At 41.8% G+C, this 21,007-nt stretch overlaps 1 protein-coding gene across 1 annotated transcript in view; it reads left to right on the top strand.

Annotated features, from left to right (window-relative positions):
- RTN4IP1 (reticulon 4 interacting protein 1) overlaps positions 1 to 3,154 on the top strand; it is a 15,372-nt gene extending 12,218 nt beyond the window's left edge. Inside the window, exons 5-6 of the mRNA XM_075063871.1 lie at positions 4 to 52; positions 3,045 to 3,154. Coding sequence (XP_074919972.1) covers positions 4 to 52; positions 3,045 to 3,137 — 142 coding nt within the window. The 3' untranslated portion in view covers positions 3,138 to 3,154. The remainder of the gene's footprint in view (positions 1 to 3; positions 53 to 3,044) is intronic.
- Positions 3,155 to 21,007: the final 17,853 nt, after the last annotated feature.

Genomic DNA, 21,007 nt, shown 5'->3' with positions numbered 1-21,007 from the left:
CAGAATATTAATTTTCGGCGCTTCAGGTGGAGTTGGTACCTTTGCTATCCAGGTGATGTATTACAATAAGCCCAGTGTGAGTCTTTTATGAAAATACTCTATGATCAAGGTTTAAAGGAAAGGAGGTGGGGGATGGTGGTGGTGGTGAATAAGCAAGCTACTGAATGATCTCAGTGCAAACCCAAAGGTAAGAGAGTTTGAAAATCGTTTGAGATTTATCATTTCCATCTGGTTTGTTATTATCTTAGCCTAAATTAGGAAGGAGTAGGGTTTAGGGGCAGAGAGGTTATGGGTGTAGGAAGTGAACGATTACACTTCAAGGCTTTAGTTACTGGGAAGGAGACTCCAATTTCCATGTGACTTGAAATCTATGTTTTCATTAGATTCCCTGCCTCCCTCACCCCCAAGTGGAATAAACTGGTATAAATTGATAATGATTTCAACAAACTGCTTTGTTTTCTGATGTAAATTCTCCTTAGTGTGTTAATATTTTTATGTGCATCAAATATAGTGTAGTGGCTTAGAAGGCAATTTCCCCTCCCCACTTTTTTAATCTCAATAGTTCCTAACTTTGGGGAGAGGAGGTGTTTTTAAACTTGTTCTTAGTATATTTGCATTAAATTTGGGGCTTTTGATTGAAAGCAATGTCCCATTACACTCAAGCATCTTTGTCTTCAGAGTATAAACAAATACATTTTAGATGATTGCACCAAGTGGTTTTTTGTTTTTTTTTTTTTTTAGATTTCAAAATTGTAAATGTAATAGCCTTTAGAAGAGCATGGGAGAGTTTTCAGTGGTACGCTGTCTGCCTGAGCCTTGCTAAAGCAGGTTGCTAAATGAGTTCAGTAAGCCACTGAGTAGTTGTGATTGCTACCTGTCATCATGCAGAATAACTCATTCCTGTATTAGGCTTATGGTTGGCAAATATCAAAGAAGATACTGTAATGAAGAGTGAGAATAATGTATACAATAGAGGATAAATTAAATAATTAGCAAAATTCCTTTCTGTTTGAGCAGCTTTGCAGACTATAAACTAACCAGCCACCTTCCCTATTATAAATTAGTGATAGTTTTGCTCTTTGAAGTTTGCAGATAGTTGGATTATTGTTTCTAGTGAGCTGATTTACAACCAAATAGTGTCTTTACACTAGATTTGATACATCTTTTTTATACCTAGGGTACACTATAACCATATATATCTATTCACGGATATATATAGCTTAATACTTTCAGATTCTTATTAATTGTACATTCTTAGTATGTTAGAAAATGGTGAATGATATATTGCTTCTTTACTAGATAATTAACTTTTTGCTCATGACTTGTGACAAGCTGCATTAGGATGGGAACCGGAATTTAATTAAACACACAAAATAGCATTATTTTTATTAATGAAACAAGTATTGAATAGAGTTCATGACCTTTTCTGATATATTTACAAAGCTTGAGCTCAAAAGTTAGATGTTTTTTCCCCTGATGCTTTTTTCTAATCTAGAAAAAGAGCCTTTAACTCAAAGTTTTTGATAGAGGCTTAGGGATTCGGCATAGTTGTTTTTTACTTAAATGTTTTAAGAGATCATAATTTTACAACTTAACATATTTTGTATTAAATTCATATTTCATTTTAAACAGGTTTATTTGTAAAAAGAAAAATGTATTATTTAAATTAAAAAATCAGAATTCTATTTGAATTAAAAAATCTGATGAATTTTTTTTTAAAAAATCATTAATTTTTATCTACCTTGAGACAGATTTGCACTTTGTATATTAGCAGCCAAGTGCATACTTAAGTAGTTGTCAGGATCTGAAGAATTAACTTTCCAAATAGCCAACTTGGAAAGGCACACAGCCTTTTACTTAAGGTAGCCTGGTATCTGAGATCTGTAAGAGGCAGCAAAGTAGAAAATTGTTATAACTGCATGTCCTAAACCCTGTTCATGGCAAGGGTGGGTAAGCTATGGCCCCAGGGTTGCATCCGGCCCTCAGACGTTTTAATCCAGCCCTCGAGCTTCTGCTGGGGAGTGGGGTCTGGTGCTTGCCCCACTCTGATGCTCCAGCCAGGGAATGGGCTGGGAGGCTTGCCCCACTCCGGTGCTCCAGCCAGGGAATGGGCTGGGAGGCTTGCCCCACTCCGGTGCTCCAGCCAGGGAATGGGGTGGGAGGCTTGCCCCACTCCGGTGCTCCAGCCAGGGAATGGGGTGGGAGGCTTGCCCCACTCCCCATGCCGCTCCCAGAAGGAAGTGAACATGATCCCCTCTGTGTGCTCCTTAAATAGAGGCAGACTGGGGGCTTCTCACGCTGCCCTGGCCCCAGGATGACACCACGTCTCTCTCCCATTGCCCGTGAACTGTGGCCAGTGGAGCTGCAGGGGCAGCACCTGCGACAGGGCAGCACACAGAGCCGCCTGGCTGCGCCTCCGTGTAAAGCCGGAGTGAGGACATGTCCCGCTGCTTCTGGGAGCTGCTTGAAGTAAGCCTGCAGATCACTGCACCCATGATGCCCCTGTGCCCCTGCCCCAGCCGAGCCCCCTCCGCTCTCGACTTCCTTGGTCGCCAGCCCTATAGCCCCTCCTGCTACCCTCAAAACCACCTGCAGCCCCACCCTATGAGATTAACCTCAGCCAGCCCTCCCACCCCGCACCAACCTATACCCAGCCCGGAGCCCCTCCCACACCTAACTCTTCATTTCTGCCCCCCCCCAAGAGCCCTGCACCCCCAGCTGAGCCCTCATCCACTCTCCCTCTGGCCCCACCCCAAAAAAATTTCCCCCAATTTCACATAGACATTCAATGGCCCAATCATACAATTTTCATACCGCAGAAGTGGCCCTCAGGCCAAAAAGTTTTCCCATCCTGGTTTATGGAGTGTGTGTTAGTGGAGTTGCCCTAAGCAACAATAACACAGTCACCTGCCTGTGCCCCCTCTCTATTCCAGATGTTTGTTTGGAATGCTGTTATAATGAGATTGGTCTTCTGAGGTATTTTCATTGTTTAAATAATTTTAAAACTTTAGAATTTTTTTTTTTTTTTTTTCTTTACATATATGCTAATGAAAGCTTGGGGTGGTCCATGTGACAGCAGTTTGTTCATCAAGGATTCCAAGTACCCTGGTGAAAAATGCTTGGAGCAGATGATGTGATTGATTACAATCTGGAGATGTAGGAAAGAGCAACTGAAAATTTACCAATTGTAATTACTAAATGGCAGTATAATATTTATATAGCACAGTAGGGACATAGGTAGGCAAGCAGACTCCCTTGCATATAACCTTTGGGTGCTCGATATCCCAGGATTAGACTGGTAGAACTCCCTGCTTCTGGGGGTTTGAGCCTTTCTCTGCAAGGCTTACTTTTCTACAAAAGCAAGCTCTCTGCCTCCCCCCCTTTGAATGTGGCTGTAAAGAGTATCATAAATACAGAACGCTCTGGCCGTATTAGTCGAAAAAATAGTTAATTAAGTGGGGAAGAAGTTCAGCTCATTTAAACATATTTCTATAATGAATGATTTCCACAGCTATATCAACCTCCCTCCAAGGATACTCAAAATGCTTACAAACATTAATGAACAGAAAAGGCAGATGAGGTATATCTTTACTGACCACTTCTTTTGGTGAGAGAGCCGAGCTTTCAAGCTACACAGAGCTGCTGCTTCAACTATAATTGTTTGTGCTCAGTTTTCCAACTTTCTGTAAAATGAACCGTTGGTGATGGCATAACATTGCACAGGATTTTGCAAAGCTTAATTTGGTAAATGTTTTGCAGTGCTGCCTGAAGCAGCCTAAAGAAGAGCTCTAGGCTCGAGAGTTGTCTTTGTCTCTCTAATATCTCTTGAAGAAACCAACACAGCTATAGACAACATGGAAACATTAATGATATTAAGCTTTACAGGTTTCGTGTGAGGTAAGTAAGCACTTAATAGTTCATTTTACAGAAAGGGAAAACTGAGGCGATGAACAGTTATGTGAGCTAAAGTCTGATAGAAGTGTGCACAGAGCTGGGAATAGATTGTGCTTTTCTGTGAAGCCTAGTCCAGCTGGTCCTCAGATAAATAACAAATGTTTCCAAGATAAATACATTATGTATTGTTAAAATGTATTTAACTAAGTTTTCCAATGAATTAGTTTTTGGTTAGGAATTTCCGCACTTTAAGGATTTTGTAGTTGCTTTTTCACTTAAGAAATTACCCATATATAATCTTGGATAATTATATTTGAATCCTAAATAGTTTTGATATTTTCAAATTTTCAAGTAAAAATATTACTTGGCAGAATAATGTGAAGCTCTAGAATATCTTGAAACTCTTGTAAGGTGTGGTCAACTTTGCAGCAGTATGTAAAGTACAGACACAGCACACCCAGCTAGCACGGGTATAAACAACATAGAGTGAGTAGAGTCTCACAACATCTGACCCCCTATGTGCACAAGCCAGTCTTTCCCCTGTCTACACTGCTATTTATTTTTTAGCACCGAGTGTCCCGCTGTCTCCCCATTTTGGAGGCTTTTCCTGCCGCAGTGAAACGCTCCAGCAGCTCCCCTGCCTTCTCCCCTGACAAAAGTCTTTTTTCCTCACTGCCGCAAGTGAAAGGCCCCAGCATGGAGGGGAGCCGCTGGAGCCTCTTCATGCTGCTGCCTATCATGAGCTGTGCAGGGCTCAGTCTTTGAGGGCTTCTTATCAATAGCTGAGCACACCCCATAGTGAGTGTGGAACACGCTTGCCTTTCACGGTGCATCCCCATATAATGTGTGGGCTGCATTGGATGTCAAGGGCATGGGGATTGTGCAACTGTTAGTCCAGTGTATCACCACACAGTGTCGATGAAATGGAGTTCTAAACAGATTAGTGGGCTGGTGTATTGCAGGTCTTGCCTACTTGGAAGTATATGTGATGTAGGCCTGCTGAGATGGGTGTCATCATGTCTAGTTGAACCGACCAGGCTAACATAGATATGAGTTACGAATCTCTGTGGACTCAGTGAGGCAGAGGGCTCGTTATACGATGACTAGGTATCCTTTAGCTGGAAAAACTCACGGCGTCTCCATTGCTACATTCAAATGTGCAAGATGACCCTTTAGGTCAGTGCCCTGCATCCTGACGCACCTATGGACTCCCAATTGCAGCTATCTAAGTCAATTCCTGCTTAGAGACCTTTTCGTCTCAAATAAACACATTATACTTACAGACTGTTGGCCTATTCCGTTTTTTTTTTTTCAAGTGCAACACCGTGCTTTCCCACACATATTTCCCTGTCCTTCTCGTTACAGCTTTGGATTTCATCCGAGATAATAGAGTCTTGGTGCAGGGGAAGAGGCTTAGGAGCTGACCACCTCCTGAAGAACATGGTCTCTCACAATTCCTCAAGTAAGAGAGGTCAGTCCGGCAAGACTGCAACATCCAGCACTGACCCTTATTTAGACCGTAACCACCCTTTCTACTGAACGTGGACTAGGCTTGGAGTAGCCTGCATGGGCCATGCTGGCTTTACAGGAGTCAGCGATTGGAGACCAAATTGTAAAGGTACAGTAAATGAAAATGGATGCGCATTAAGCCTTCTGTATAGCCTAGGAGTTGGGATGCAGTTAGCTCCTGGGACAGTTTTGGGGTTTTGGCCTCAGTCCTGTTATGCTTAGTTAGGCATGCTCTGACGCCGAGCTGTGTTATGTCCTTCCCCCCCAACCGGTTGCGTGATCTCTATGTGAGAACTGATATCTGTCCTGGCTGATGTGGGAGTGTTTTGGGTGCCTCTGATTAAGAATTTTTCTTTTCTAACTTTTTTCATTGTAATCCTCTGGTATAGTCTACAGTAAACTGCAACAGATGAGAATCCTTGCCCCATTTGAAGTCAATGGGAGTTTTGCTATTGACTTCTATTCGAGGTCAGGATATTACCCCAACACATTGTTGCCGTCAGTATGATGTGCCGTCCTCATCCTAAAGGAGGAGAATTCCACGGACAACTCCAAGAAACACTTTTTTTCTCTTTCTTTTTTCTCTTTTCCTCTCTCCGAACCGTGTTTTCTGGGTGGTGATATTGTTACCCTAATTTCTCTGTCTTCATTTCTTAAATAATTTCTTTCTGTCTGAAACAGACAGGTGAACTCTTTTTTTTTTTTTTTTTTTAAGGCTTGTTTTCCCTGAGCAACATGCAATTTCTTTACTCTCCAAAGGAGTGCTGTTTCAAGCAGTTGTCTGTGGCTGCGTATTCGAATGAGACCCCAAGTCTAATATTGACACTTTAAAAGGAGGTCTCCTGTCATAATGAAGTGAAAGTACGAGCCTGGAGGAGAAGGCTGACCCATACAATTGCTCCCATAGTGCAGCTTTCTGAGTTCCAGTTTACGTGCAAGGCTGGGGTTTTTCCACCTCTAAGGCAAACCAAACCAGCCAGAAAAAAAATGACTTTGGTTTCACCCCACTGGCTAACCACAAGTCACACAAGCAATTTCCTTAGACACTCCAGTTTCCCAGTATCACCACCAGTGCCACCCGTCCTGGGGATGAATGGTTATGAAAACCAACACCCCAGTAAAAAAAAAAGGTTCTCTCGATCCCAAAGGACCAAGCCCCAGACCCAGGTCAATATACACATCAGATCTTACCCACAAATCACGCTGTTGCAATCCTTTAGAATCTAAAATCTAAAGGTTTATTCATAAAAGGAAAAAGATAGAGATGAGAGCTAGAATTGGTTAAATGGAATCAATTACATACAGTAATGGCAAAGTTCTTTAGTTCAGGCTTGTAGCAGTGATGGAGTAAACTGCAGGTTCAAATCAAGTCTGGAGAACATCCCCGCTGGGATGGGTCATCAGTCCTTTGTGCAGAGCTTCAGTTTGTAGCAAAGTCCCTCCAGAGGTAAGAAGCAGGATTGAAGACAAAATGGAGATGAGGCCTCCGCCTTATATAGCTTTTCCAGTGTAAGAACACTTCTTTGTTCTTACTGTGGAAAGTTACAGCAAAATGGAGTTTGCAGTCACATGGCCAGTTTCTGCACACCTGCTGAGTCACAAGGCGTATCTGCCTTCTCTCAATGGGTCATTGTGTAGCTAATGGTCCTTAATGGGCCATCAAGCAGGCTAAGCGTCAGCCTTTAAAATGCAGCTAACTTCTGAAAAGCTACCTTGTACAAATGACACCTTCTTTTTCAGCAGATCCTTTAGTTCTGTCTCTGCATGATGTATCCAAGAGTAAAAGCTGGCCTGCAGAATCTATATTACTGGCAATGAAGTTGAGCTAGAAAAAGCTGACTTTACTGTGAGAACCCAGGTTGACCTTGTAGGGCTGCCTATATTTGTGTGTGTGTACAATATAGTTTCCCTTTTATGTATATTTAACATAATGTATGTATTTTAATATATAATATAATTAATTGAACAGTAGTGAATGATGTTGGACTGATAGCTTCAAAGATGGAAGATGGCTGGCTCTTCAAGGAGCATGATGCGTAGCAGCAACGTTAACTTTTTTCACGTTGCTCCCCTAGTGTGAATCAACCCTGCTTCTGTGAATGAGAGAGGGTACAAATAGCTCATTCTCTCTAGGCCTACTAAGTTTAGGATCACAAGACAGCAAGTATGAAAAATTGGGATGGGGGTGGGGCGGTAATGGGTGCCTATATAACACAAAGCCCCAAATATCGGGACTGTCCCTATAAAACTGGGACATCTGGTCATCCTAACTCAGTTCTTAGCCACTGATGCAAGCGCTGAGTGATAGTATGAGTATGCCTGTCTGCTGAGAGCTGGACTGAGACAACCAGCCCATTTCAAATGGGCCACCAACCAGTTATCAGGCAGATCGCCACCCTGGGCTGGATTTGAACTGATTACATAGAGGTGGAAGGCTCTGAATCCCTAGCAGAATTCAGGATTCATTAGGAGAGAGAGAGAGTGTGTGTGTGTGTATATATATGTATATGTGACTTTGCACAGTTTACATCTTGTATAAGAAACAGTCTTGCTTGTCTGGCTGTGAAGATAAGGCTTTTATCACAACTTGCCAACTCATGCAGTTGGACTCTGATCTTATTGTGATGGCGCAACATCCATGTGCATACATCTAGTCCATGTGCTTCTGTGACATTTAGACACCAGAAAATATTTCCTACGTTTTTCTTATGATACCTTTCTAGGCTCTGACTCTCTTGTTTAAATGTACAGTTCACATTTTGAGTTTCTGTTGTAACTCTTTGTGTGTGTTTGTGTGATCTGTCCATTTCAGCACCTCTGTAAAGGAATCCATTATCGATGGGCATTTTTCACACCAAGCGGCCAATCTTTGGATGAGATAGCAAAACTGGTTGAATCAGGAAAGGTATGTTAGGATCAGTAATTTAACCACTTGTATTATTGCTGAAATAAATGCTGCTTTGCCTTAAAAAGTGTATAATCCACAGTTAAGGAATAAAACATTACAAACTGTTCAGTGAGAGGGCTAATTGTTGCTTTTCAACTTTTCCTTCTCACTTAGGTCTTGCCTAGTGTACCAGGATGTAGACATTGATGTTTCCTACTTTGTTAATAATAGGATTCTCCCCTCTTTTTCAGACATAAAATTTATTGGGCTATAGGCAAAATGAGCTACTTTTGGCACTGGAAGTGATTGTTTAGCCTGAATTCTGACGATGAAAATGAAAAAAGGGTGCTGGGGTAGTAGGGACACCTGGTTGGTTCTTCAGTCAAAATGAACTTGACTGCTTCTTCTATCCATGTACCCAACCACCCCCAGACATGTACAGTGCTAGAAAATTTAGGTATTACAGGTCACAGCTGACATGCATTGACAGAGTGGTGTGGGGAATATTGTATGTAATTATTTCTCTTTTTAGGGGTATAAAATTCAGTGATACTTTAACATAATTTCATCAAGCTCCATTGTCTTTTAAATTGTCAATCGTCATGAAGTTTTCCACAGAGGAATCAGAAAAGGGTCCTGATGAGGAAGGTGTCCTATTATTTTCCTGATTTTCCCAAGTTTAAGAGCTTGTTACAAGTTGTCTGCAAGAGAGGATGGGGAGGCTCCTCCTGAGAGTGTAAATAGTCTCCCCTCAATCCACGCATGCTGGGAGATGAGGTGTTGTAAGAACTGGCCTTGCGTCTCAGCACCTTTTGGAGACTCCCCCACAGTGGGGAAATCTCCAGCAGAGATTCTGTGGACAGTTTCCTACTGCCTTTGTGCTGTTGAAACAGAACAAGGAAGAGAACCTGCCCCTCTGCGCTGTTGATTCTAGATGAATCTCCTGGCCATTTCACACTCCTGGGTCTAAAAGATGAGTCCTTTTCTAGAAGTGTGTGGTTATCAAAGTATGTCCCCATTTGGATTTCCTTTCTCTCCACTATATATTTCCCCTTCCTCTTCCAGAAACTGGTATTTTTAGTTGTTCTTTTTTCCCAATTTCTGAATGAGCTTTGGGCCACTTCATTGTTGCTATTCACCTTTTTAGTGCTGTTGACCAGGCACACAGGATAACCTGCACTTCCTATTCTGCCCATATACCCAATATGCCACCTCTGAAGTACTGACCAGCCAGTGGAAAGTCCCAGGATTTGTTTTCACTTTAGAGTTAGCTGAGGTGATTGTCACCCAGATATGAATGCTCTGGTTAGCCTAGGCTGGCTCCGAGCAGCTGCCCTGCCAAGTGACATTTGAGTTGCTATGTCCACACTGCTGCTTCGCTCATCTGTGTATGTTCTAGGGCTTCTGGGGACATATTCCATGGTTCTCTGTGCTGCAATAGGCTGAGCCACTATGATTCTTTCCTAGTGAATTGTGGGAGTATTTGTCCTTCTTGGCACATGGGGAATTGTGGGAAGGCATTGGAGGACTATCCGCCCGATTTGGGCTTTAGCCTCCATCCCCAGATTGTTCAGTTAGCTTTGGATGAAGCAACCACTAAACTAAGGTCAGAGGTTTTTGCATGTGGAAGGAAGGGGGATTTCAGACAATACTTGGAGAAGAGCCCATGTCGACTCTGCAGTGAAGAAGTACCTGCAGAGTCCATCCCTGAAGAGGTACCTGCAGAGTCCATCCCTCTCTAGGGCAAGATCAGTTGGAAAACTTGACCCCATCTTGCCTAGCTTTGTACATTTAGATGCTCTGTGTGGATGCGCCTTGACTTTAATTAGCTTTTTGTGCTGGTTGGCTGGAACCCAGAGGTATTGATTTCTGAGAGATGTTGCAAAGACTTTCTGTTAAATAAACCATCTCTGTAGCGTTTTTTGTTTTAAGAGAGAGAGAGAACTCTAGAGCTGCATTTAGCTGTGGCTGTGAATTCTGTTTTATTAAAACCCATATGTTCCTCTCTTCTCAGATAGTATAGCTTGCTCACGGTGTTCATGAAAATACTTAGTGCTTACTTTAATACCGTTTCCATGAGCAAAGCTAACACAAAATGTGCACTCTTTACACAGGTGTTGGACTTTATTTGAATATTCAGATTCACATAAATCATGATTAGACCTGGAACAGTGTAAGCAGATACCAGACACTTACTCAAATGTGTTGCTCTCTCTCTTGGTTAGTCTGATGCAGCTGTGTATTTTGTGGTTAATCAGCACTGACTTTCATGGATCTTGTCTTCTGGAGTGGGAAAATAAATCTAGATTTACCAAAAATAGCTACAGTAGAATGAGTAAAGGTGGTGAACAAAACAGCTTCTGAACATGGTGGGGTGTTTCGTTTTCTTAGCCCTTGTCCCTAGGAGTGTGCAAACCATGAGAGGGGGAGGGGAGGGTTCTCTAGTAAGGGGAGACATTTCCTTCTGCTTGAAAAAAGCAAACTCAGGTAGAGGGGAAGTACAAATAGGAGATGCAGCTGCACAAACAGTTCTCCCTTCTTGTTTGTGTGGGATTTATAACACCAGTCAAATTAAACTAACAGTACAAGTGAGTAACACTGAAGAGTGTGTGACACAATATAGAACGGCTTCCACTGCCTGCATCTAGACTAGAAAGTTCTACAAGAGAAGCTGTCCATTTTTCCTTACACTGCGGTATTAGAGCCTTTCTCTGCATAGTCCAGTGTGTTTAACATGGGGTAAATTAGCTGAATCCAGCCACTCTAACTTGTGTTTGCCAGGCTAGGCTCGCCTCAATACAATACGCTTAGGCTGGCTCCAGTCTCTTGTTCCTCCTCATTGTGCTGGAAATGGCTCTAACTGCTCCTGTTAGTGACGCACAGGCTGTATTTGGTCATTAAACCTCCAAATATAACTGGATTCACTTGGACTTCGCTGTCAGAATTTTATTAATCACGTGTTACTCTGTCATAACTGCAATTATACAGGAGTAGTATATTATGTCTGTTTTAATTCTTTAAAAGATACCAGAAGAGCAGATAGTGTATATGACACAAATGTTATGGAAAGATACCTTGTGAATTAGGTATTGTTCCTGTTTGAAGAACAGAGAAAGTAAGGCAGAGAGAGCTTGAAACAGAATCCAGAACTTCTCCCTCCCATTCCTGGATCTTTCCCAGCAGAGCATGCATGTTCATATTTGATCATTTTTCATTAGGCATCTCTGACGTTCTAATTACTTTAAGATCAAGGCGAGAGAGGTCAAACTCTTTGATATATTTTTGTGCATATAATACTCATATTTTCTGGAGATTCTAAGGTTTCATTAAGAAGAAAACCCAAAGCTACCCTTGAATATGTGACACAAGTAATCACTGCAAGTGCCATATTTGAGTCTGACAGCAACTTCAAACAGTGCCTCCAAGAGGTGTGAACTTTCCTCCCCCATTAATCTCACTATGATGTTAAATCTAGACCCTATTGATGACACTTCTAATGTCAGCATTAACTATTTCATTGGATATCATTGAAGTGGTGAAATGGAGAAGGGGGTGGGAGTGAAGGCCATGGAAGGTGGGACTTGAGAGATGCAGCAGGGAAGGAAATGCAGACATAAGAAAGGAGAGAAAGGCATGGAAGAGGGAGAGAAACAGAAAGGTGATGGGGAAGGAAGAGAAGCAAAAGGCAGAAATAGAGGTGTTCCTAGAGGTGAGCGTATTTTCTACTTAGTGACAATAAAGTACCAAACAAAAAAATTTTTAATTGCAACATCAAAGCCAATTCAACTAATGATCTTTGTGCAAACTTCTCATTGACATCAGGGGAGATTCACTGTGGATGCAGGGAGGGGAGTACCGAGTCCTACATTTATACCTTGGCTCATGAACCATAATTACAAATGGAATTTGGCCCTTTCCATAGAATGAATGCCCCGATCTAGGTGGTACTGTGCTTTCATGTCTCAGAATTACAGCGTGTTCTTCATTTCAATCCAAAATACATATTGTGTAAAGTCTGTAGATAAATATGCATATTTACGTGCAGTGCATTGTTAGTAATAAACATTTATATTTGTGTCCAAAGGCCTATTCAGTATCAGTGTGCTGAGTGCTGTAGAAACACAGAAAAGAACCAGTGCAGTATCATTGCTTTTGAGTTATGGGGTTTGATTCTTCAGTTCTTGCTCAAAGCTCCTAGGGAGTTTTACCGGAGTAAGGACTGCAGGATTTAGGCTCGTCTGTTCACTTCAGAACTGAAAGGGCCAGTGCATCTATCTTATCAGAGAAATAAGGACTGGCAAGGAAGGATTCAGATTGGTCAAAAGTTTGAAAATACTACTGAGTGGACTCCTAATGCAGCGTTTCAGTCATAGCTGTTGAGTTCAGAGCTGGGTTTGATACTTTCAGACTCTTAACTAACATTAGCAACCAGGTTTCCTCTCTCCTCCCCCTTTTAAAACATATAAGGAGCTCATCGAAGAGCCCAGGGATCCATATCTATAATGTTCTGCACATTTAAGAATGGAGAGCAAGAGAATATTCAAACTCAATCTGTTTTTTCAGATAAACAGTTCTGTAGTGGTGGGTGTAATCCCTTCTCTCCCCAGCCTTTAGTATTTAATCCTGTTTCCCTGAACAAGTAAGTTTTCAGTGGCAGGGGGCTGATGTGTGGCTGTAAATAGACAGTGTTTGCATTATCCAGTTAATCTCCACTTATTATAATGTATTCAGCAAACAGCGACACTACCCCCAGCCCGTTCACAGGAAGAGATTTTATCTCAGTCAGTTGATTAGTGAAGGCCAGATGACTCATTGTGGTATGGTCAGCCCTTTCAGGGTTATCCAGACAATAGGCTAATCAGAAGGCAAGAGAAAATTTTTAATGCTTTAAATTGCCAGGGTCATCAGTTTAGTATTCATGTCTCTAGAGCATTGCTTACGGGTCAGTGTTTAAATCAGACCAGAGGTTTCTAACAATGGAGCATCTGAGCTGTGAGCATTTGGTGGCAGTAATACGCGCAGTGTTTTGCATTCTGTCAGGTTGGGCTAGGGATTCCTCTGAATCCCCTAGAGCACTATTTTTAAAACGTGCTGTGAACTTTATGTAATATATTGAGAACCTAAGACATAGTGTTATAACCTGATACAAGTGATCACAAGTAGTTCAAAATGTATGTTGGGTCTGTGGAGGGTAATAGTCATATTTGTTCTGAAATCTTTATGTAACCAGTGTGGTGTCTGGAATTATCCTTATTGTGCCTTTCCTTGTAAGTGGCTCTTTTGTGCTTCCACTTGGGGATCACATCTGAGCTCCAACCTTTCCTGATTACTGAGAGCCTCACCCTGCCACAGGCCACGCTCACCCTGGCTGAATTAGTGGTTTTCTCCTCTGTACTGTGCACTTCTGAACAGTCTACCTCTCTTTGTTTTAATCTGAAGTGAAGCTCGGCAAAAGGATCTTGCTATTTTAACAACTTCTATAAGTACTTTAGGTTCCTCAAGCCATGCTCTGTACAAACAAGTTAGTGAATTTTCCCTGCTCTTTCGCTGCACTGCTGCTGCTAAAGCAATGGAGGACAGTCACTGCTGTTGATGCTACATTTCCCTTGCAAATAGTCACAGCATTGGCTTGATCCATCCCATCAGCATAGCCAAAGACACTATTGCTTAATCTCCCTGTCCCTGATGTTGATCTCTAGGGCAACACTGATTCTGACCAGCATAGCAAAACCAAGTTAGTCTTGAACTCAGTCATAATTGCTCCAATTTTGGGTAGTAGTGAGTGCTATGCAGCATCTGACTGCTCCCTCTGCCATTTCTCCATCACACTGCAAAGAAAACAGATTGTGTTGCGCCCCTTGTTCAGCCAGGTAAAACTTAGTGGTATATAGTGTTGTAGCTATGTCAGTCCCAGGATATTAGAGAGACAAGGTGGGTGAGGTAATATCTTCTATTGGACCAGTTTCTGGTGGTGAGAGAAACAAGCTTTCGAGGTACACAGAGCCCAGTCCTGAAGTAGCTCGAAAGCTTGTGTCTCACCAACAGAAGATTTTACCTCACCCACCTTGTCACTCCAGACTGTGCACGCTTGATGCAGCTGGTGAATATATATTAGCACAATGGCTTTAGGGGAGAATCAAATATACTAATTCTGATCCTGTCTGCCAAGTTTTCTTTTGTGTGGGTGGGGGGTTTACATGTCAGTCATGCATGCTTTTTCACTTGGCACTGCTGATTTGACTTCTGAGTCGAAAAGCATTGTGACTACCTAAAGAGAGCAGGTGACTACTGTGGCATAATGGATTGTTTTGATTACTAATGTCCTGGCTTTCTGTAGTCATACAAACCAATTCATAGAATATCAGGGTTGGAAGGGACCTCAGGAGGTCATCTAGTCCAACCTGCTGTTCAAAGCAGGACCAATCCCCTGACAGATTTTTTACCCCATTCCCTAACTGGCCCCCTCAAGGATTGAACTCACAACTCTGGGTTTAGCAGGCCAATGCTCAAACCACTGAGCTCTCCCTCCCCCCATTCTTTATTGGAGCATTTGGGCTTTGCTGTAGGGTGTTTAATATCAATAATATGAACTGAAAATATGCAGAAGAATGAGTGAAGGGCCCTACATCAGGACTTTCAGCTACTATATTGGGGTTGTGCAGCTGTTGGGGGAATATATTGTGTGGCATTTTCAAAACCTTGCTTGGGAAGTGATATATGGGACCCTTCACTGGTAGATGCACTCATTTCCCAGGCTGTGTTTCTGAAAATGAACCTTTGCAGTTTGGTAAAATTGGAGGTGGGGGGGGGGGGCTGTTTGCTTAGAAGCTTGAAAAAGAGCCACTGCTTCTGAAACTTGCAAGCTGCTTGTCTTGTTGCATTATGACTTTGGTATTCAGAGAGATTTAAATATGGTAACTTGAGAGAATAATTATGAATTTTTAAAGTATTCACCTACATAAATTGGGGGAGAAAAATGAAGAGCAGCTTCTCCCAGAGGAGAGTTGTCATTATCAACAGAGTGTTATAAATGACAAGCATCTTTCTAGTATAATAAATAGGGTGTTCAGGGCTTTAGTTAAATGCCGATCACTGCAACAGCTAGATGCAGAACCAGCTAAATGTTAATCTTTCCTTCCACTAAGATGATCGTGGCCAGCCCAGTGCTGCAGGAATATTGCATCAAGGTGTGAGATCACCCTCTGGATAGTGTTCTTGTAGAGCTTGTTATCTTGGCCTCTGGGAAGAGGACTAAGTAAACGATGCCTTTTCTAGCACCCTTTTTGGCTGTCAGGGAGATGTTTTTTCAGAAGAAGCTAATGTTCCCCCTCCATAGGTACAGCTGGAATGTGACCATTAGCAAGAGCCAGGGGAGGAATATGTATAAATAAGAAGAGTGAAGCAGTGCTGATTTCCACACTGTGATGGGGACAGTGACTGTGGTTGCTTCACCTTATTTGGAGATGACATGAAAACTGTGCATAGGATTACTCTGCAAAATTAATACATCAAAATAGCTGTTAGATCAAGAAACTACTTGTACCATGTAAATTATACATAAATTTTTAAAGGGTGGGATTTTTAAAGATATCTAGATGCCTAATTCCACTAGTTTAAATGGGAATTAGGTACATACACACCCTTCTAAAAACTAGCCCAAAGTGACTTATGAGAACCAGTATGGACTTTGTACTCTTAAGGCATTTTTAAAGGTGGGGGCCTAGTGAGATTTGCAAAAACACTTAAGTCCCACTGACACCAGGGGAAGTTAGGCACATAAACACTTTCAGATATTCCCAAAGGTGCCTAAAGACCTTTAAAAATCTGGCCCTCTGGAGCTTTGAAGCTGGTGTGTGTGTGTGGAGTTGAACATGAAATAAATGTCAACAATGAAGAAAAGTGGGTAAAACACTTCTCTTCCTGCAAGTATTAATGTATGGAACGTAAGGTCGAATCAGTGTATCCACCTGCTTTCTCTGAGTCCTGCAGCTGCGAGCCTTGAACAGTAGATGACTATATTAGTGTCCAAGGTTAGATGTCACTGTATTTTAGTTACTTATTACATATAACTTTGAAGTGCGGTAAGGGAGAAGCTGTTAGGATCATGTTCAGTCATTTGAGCCCTGCCAAGTGATATCAGTCTGTTTTTGTTTCATAGATCCATCCAGTTGTTCAGCAAGTCTTCTCTTTTTCTGAAGTTCCAAAGGCCTTTCTGAAGCTAGAAGGAGGACATGCACGTGGGAAAACAGTGATCAGTGTAATTAATAAAAAATAACATCTACAGCCATTCTGTTTTGCTTGCAGTTTGTGCTCACTGATGGATGGCATTTGGACATAGACTTGAAGGTGCAGTTCACTACCATTTCCTTACAAGTCACTTACAGATGGTGTCCTAAGGTTAAAATGCTTCTAAAAGTTTTATAGGCCATGAACCTCTGTGTGTAGTAAGTACTAAAAGTTAGTTTTTAAAAACTAAGTTATTGAATATAAAAAATTGGTTCAGAGTCCTTCCTACACCAGTTTTGTGGTTTGTTAAATTTATGAAACAGAGGAAAGGCTAATGCCTTTTCTAGGTTGGCTAGATTATAGCCATATGTGAAGAGGATTTGTAATTCTTCATATGGACTCTAATACCCATCATCCTGATGGCAGTAGCTAAATTGACAGCCTAATTAATTTTGTTAGTTCTATGGAACAGTTTGTGCTGTATGCATGTTTGAAGTAAGTATCAAAATGCCTTGTGAATGATGACTTTGCCCCAAAGGAAGAAGCATTGGATGTCCTGAGTTGCAAACAAGTGTTGAATTTCAATCTATGGTTTCTTGATCATCTGTATAGTAACAGCAACAGAAGTTATTAGTACAGACTAAACTTCTTGTCTTTGTGTTTACACAGCATCTAGCACAAAGCTGCTTAATGCTACTGCAATATAAAATAATTAGGGCTGTCAAGCAATTACAAAAATTAATCATGCTGTTAAATAGAATACCATTTATTTAAATATTTTTGCATGTATTCTGTGTTGTAATTGAAATCAAACTGTATGGTGATCACTTTATATTTTGATTATAAATAGGTGAACTGAAAAATACAATTTTTTACAGTGCAAATAAGTACTGTAGTGTAATCTCTTAGAAAGGCTGAACTTACAAATGTAGAATTATGTACAAAAAATAACTTATTTTTGAATGCACTGTAAAACTTTAAAGCCTACTTCTTGCTCAGCCACTCAGACAAACAAGTTTGTTTATATTTGCAGGAGCTAAGGGTGCCTGCTTGTTGTTTACAAGGGCACCTGAAAGTGAGAACAGGCGTTCGCACAGTACTGTTGTAGCTGGTGTCGCAAGTATTTACGTGCCAGGTGCACTAAAGATTCATATGCCCCTTCAACCACCATTCCAAGGGCCATGCATCCATTGCGTTGATGAGTTCTGCTCAATAACGATCCAAAGTCGTGCGGAGCGAGGCATGTTCATTTTCATCATCTGAGTCAGATGCCCCCCGCAGAAGGTTGATTTTTTTTTGGTGGTTTGGGTTCTGTAGTTTCCGCATCTAAGTGGTGCTCTTTTTAAGATTTCTGAAAGCATGTTCTACACCTTGTCCCTCTGAGTTTGGAAGGCACTTCAGATTTAGACCTTGGGTCAAGTGCTGTAGCTATCTTTAGATATCTCACATTAGTACCTTCTTTACATTTTTTGTCAAATCTGCAGTAAAAGTGTTCTTAAAATGAACATATGGTGGGTCATCATCTGAGACAGCTATAACATGCAATACATGGCAGAATGCAGGTAAAGCTATGGAGCTGGAGACATACAATTTTCCTCCAAAGAGTTGAGTAACAAATTTAATTAACGCATTAATTTTTTTAATGAGCATCATCAGCATGGAAGCATGTCCTCTGGAATGGTGGTTGAAGCAGGAAGGGGCATATGAATGGCATATAAATATCTTGCAATGCCAGCTACAAAAGTGCCATGCGAATATCTGTTCTCATTTTCGAGTGGCATTGTAAATAAGAGGGCAGCATTAGCTCCCATAAATGTAAACAAACTTGTTTTAGCGATTGGCTAAACAAGAAGTAGGATTGAGTGGACTTAGAGGCTCTAAAGTTTTAAATTTTTTTGTTTGAGTGAAGTTATAAATGTAGATTGTGTTAGATAAGTTGCTCTTTCACAATAGTGTACTACAGTACTTGTATGAGGTGAATTGAAAGACTATTTGATCAAATATTTGAACTATAAAAATTATAAAGTGATTACTGTACACTTTGTATTGTGCTGTAATTGAAATCAATATTTGAAAATGTAGAAAAACTTCCAAAAATATGTAATAAACTTCAATTGATATTCTGTTTAACAGTGCGATAACTGATTGTGATTAACTCAAAAAAATTAACTGCAATTAATCACCAGCCCTAAAACCCCCCACAAGAGAGACCGTATTTTTTGGTATTTCACTTCATATAAAGTACCATAGTGGACTCGTTATTGTGAAGATGCAACTTAATTTTTTTTTTTACATTTGTATGTAACTGCACTGAAAAACAAAATGTAAAACTTTAGAGACTACAAATCCCCTCAGTCCTACTTCTTGTTCAGCCAATTGCTCAAACAAGTTTGTTTACATTTATGGGAGATAATGCTATTGTTGTTTATCTAAAAATATGAAGTGAGCAGCGTACACTTTATATTCTGTGTTGTAATTGAAATCAATATATTTGAAAAGGAGAAAACATCCAAAAATATTTAAATAAATGGCATTCTATTCTTGTTTAACAGTGTGATTAAAGCTGCGATTTTTTAATGTCATGATTAACCAGGCTTTTTTTTAATGCTTTGACAGCCCTAGTTAAGACATACCATCTAGTTATGTTTCTAATAACGAACAGGGGCAGATAATGTTCTAGAAACCAGTGAAAAATGGGTAGTGTGTTAAGGAAAATGGGGGTATTAAATTCAAAACCTGCATCAAGTTCTGCATATTACTTGAAACCATTGCTTAAGATGCTGCTGTATCAATTTATAACACACACAGTGGCTCTTATTCAATTCATTTGCCAGATGCAGTTTAATTAACCAGAAGTTATAATCAAAGAGACTGAAATATTTAATTACAGTTTGTTTCCATTTCCTGGGATTTTCTAAAAACATCTTGCCCATAAATTTTCATTCCAGTAGGTTTCTCTTAAGCCTCCACTATCAATCATCATCATATGCATATTCACCATCTTGTGGTACTTGTATTTCACCTTTAATTGCACTTAAGTCCCAATTTTAGGTTCCACAGTGGTCCACAAAACTCCCAGTGAAACATAAGGATATATCTGCACTGTGATACAAGACCTGCAGCACAGCCATAGCTCTGAGTTCAGGCCTAAACATCCACTTTGGAATATTTTAGCCCTGCACCCTGAGCCCTAGTCAGCTGTCCCAGGTTCTGAGACTTGGTGCTGCAGTGTTTTTTTTTTTCTTTTCTTACAAATCACTGTGTACCCAGAGGAGCCTTTAGCAGCACCTAAGCTTCTGCCTCTCCTGGGTATTTGGATTCCTGTCTCCAACCTCAGCTCACAAGTGATCCCTGACCTGGAGGAAGATAGGTATTTGCCTGCCTATTGTGTGCACAGAATATGAGCGGGTAAGTGTGCTCACAGGCTGCTTACAGGATCAGGTCCCATTCAAAATATGGTCACTGAAAAGGGAGTCCCTTCAACCTGGAAAATGAAGGGGGTGATGGAAGCACCTCTCTCATAACTTTAGCCCGGTGGCCACTCACCGGGGATGGGAGAGACCCAGGTTAAATTCCCTGGGGAGGAAGAAAGGATTTGAGGAAGTTATTCCCACACCCCTGCACATAGGCAGTAGGGGAACCCCGGCTTTGGGGAGGCTAGCCTGCTGGACCCATCCCTTCCACCTAAGACCCTGCCCCCCACACACCAGAGCCACAACCCTCCCCAAGAGGAGAAGCCCTGAGGGGCTCCAAGCTGCCTGTCCCAGCTACATCAGGCAAAGCCACTGACCCCAGCCAGCCCTAGCTCCCAGCCAAGCCTCCTCACTCCCCCACCTGCTGCTGGCTCTCCGCATCCCTCCTACCTCCCACATCCCCCAGCAGGAAGGACGCAGCAAGCAGCAGGGACCTCCGTGAGGGGTGGGGTGAGAGAGACAAGGCAGGCAGGCACCAGCAGGGGCCCTGGGGCAGGGGTGGGGCCACCGCAGCCCAGGCTAAGCCTTCCCGGACCCAGTATACCCACCACCCATGCCCCTACAGGAGAGTGCTTTAACCACTGGGCTAGTGAATATTCCAAGGTAGGGCTCCCTCAGTCTCTGCTGTTTAAGCTGTCCCACTGTCGAACAGTGAAGGAGTGATTGGGATGGGGGGGAGGGTGGCTGCTACTTTATAAAGATAAAGGAGCCAGTTCCCACTCACTCATAGGTATTGAGCCAGAGTGCGTGAAAGCAGGCACCACCAAGTCCCTCTCTGATTTTGTGAGGCAAGCACCTAACTTAATTCCTGCATGAAACTATTTAAGAGTGTAAGCCATCTGACTCCAGGCAAGTAGTTTCCATTCGTGGATTCCTAAACAGAGAGAGATGGTCCCTGCAGCCTGGACTTAAGTGCCTACCTGCATGAGAGGAAAGGCTTAGGACACACACCTCTCATGATCATCTCCTCGGGTCCTGCCTCCTGGGCTGACTTTATGAATTGCAGTCTTAAGGCACT

Source organism: Chelonoidis abingdonii, chromosome 3 (genome assembly GCF_003597395.2).
Source record: "Chelonoidis abingdonii isolate Lonesome George chromosome 3, CheloAbing_2.0, whole genome shotgun sequence".
Classification (NCBI taxonomy): domain Eukaryota; kingdom Metazoa; phylum Chordata; order Testudines; family Testudinidae; genus Chelonoidis; species Chelonoidis abingdonii.
Note: the sequence above shows the minus strand (reverse complement) of the source record. Positions and strands in the feature narration are given on the sequence as shown.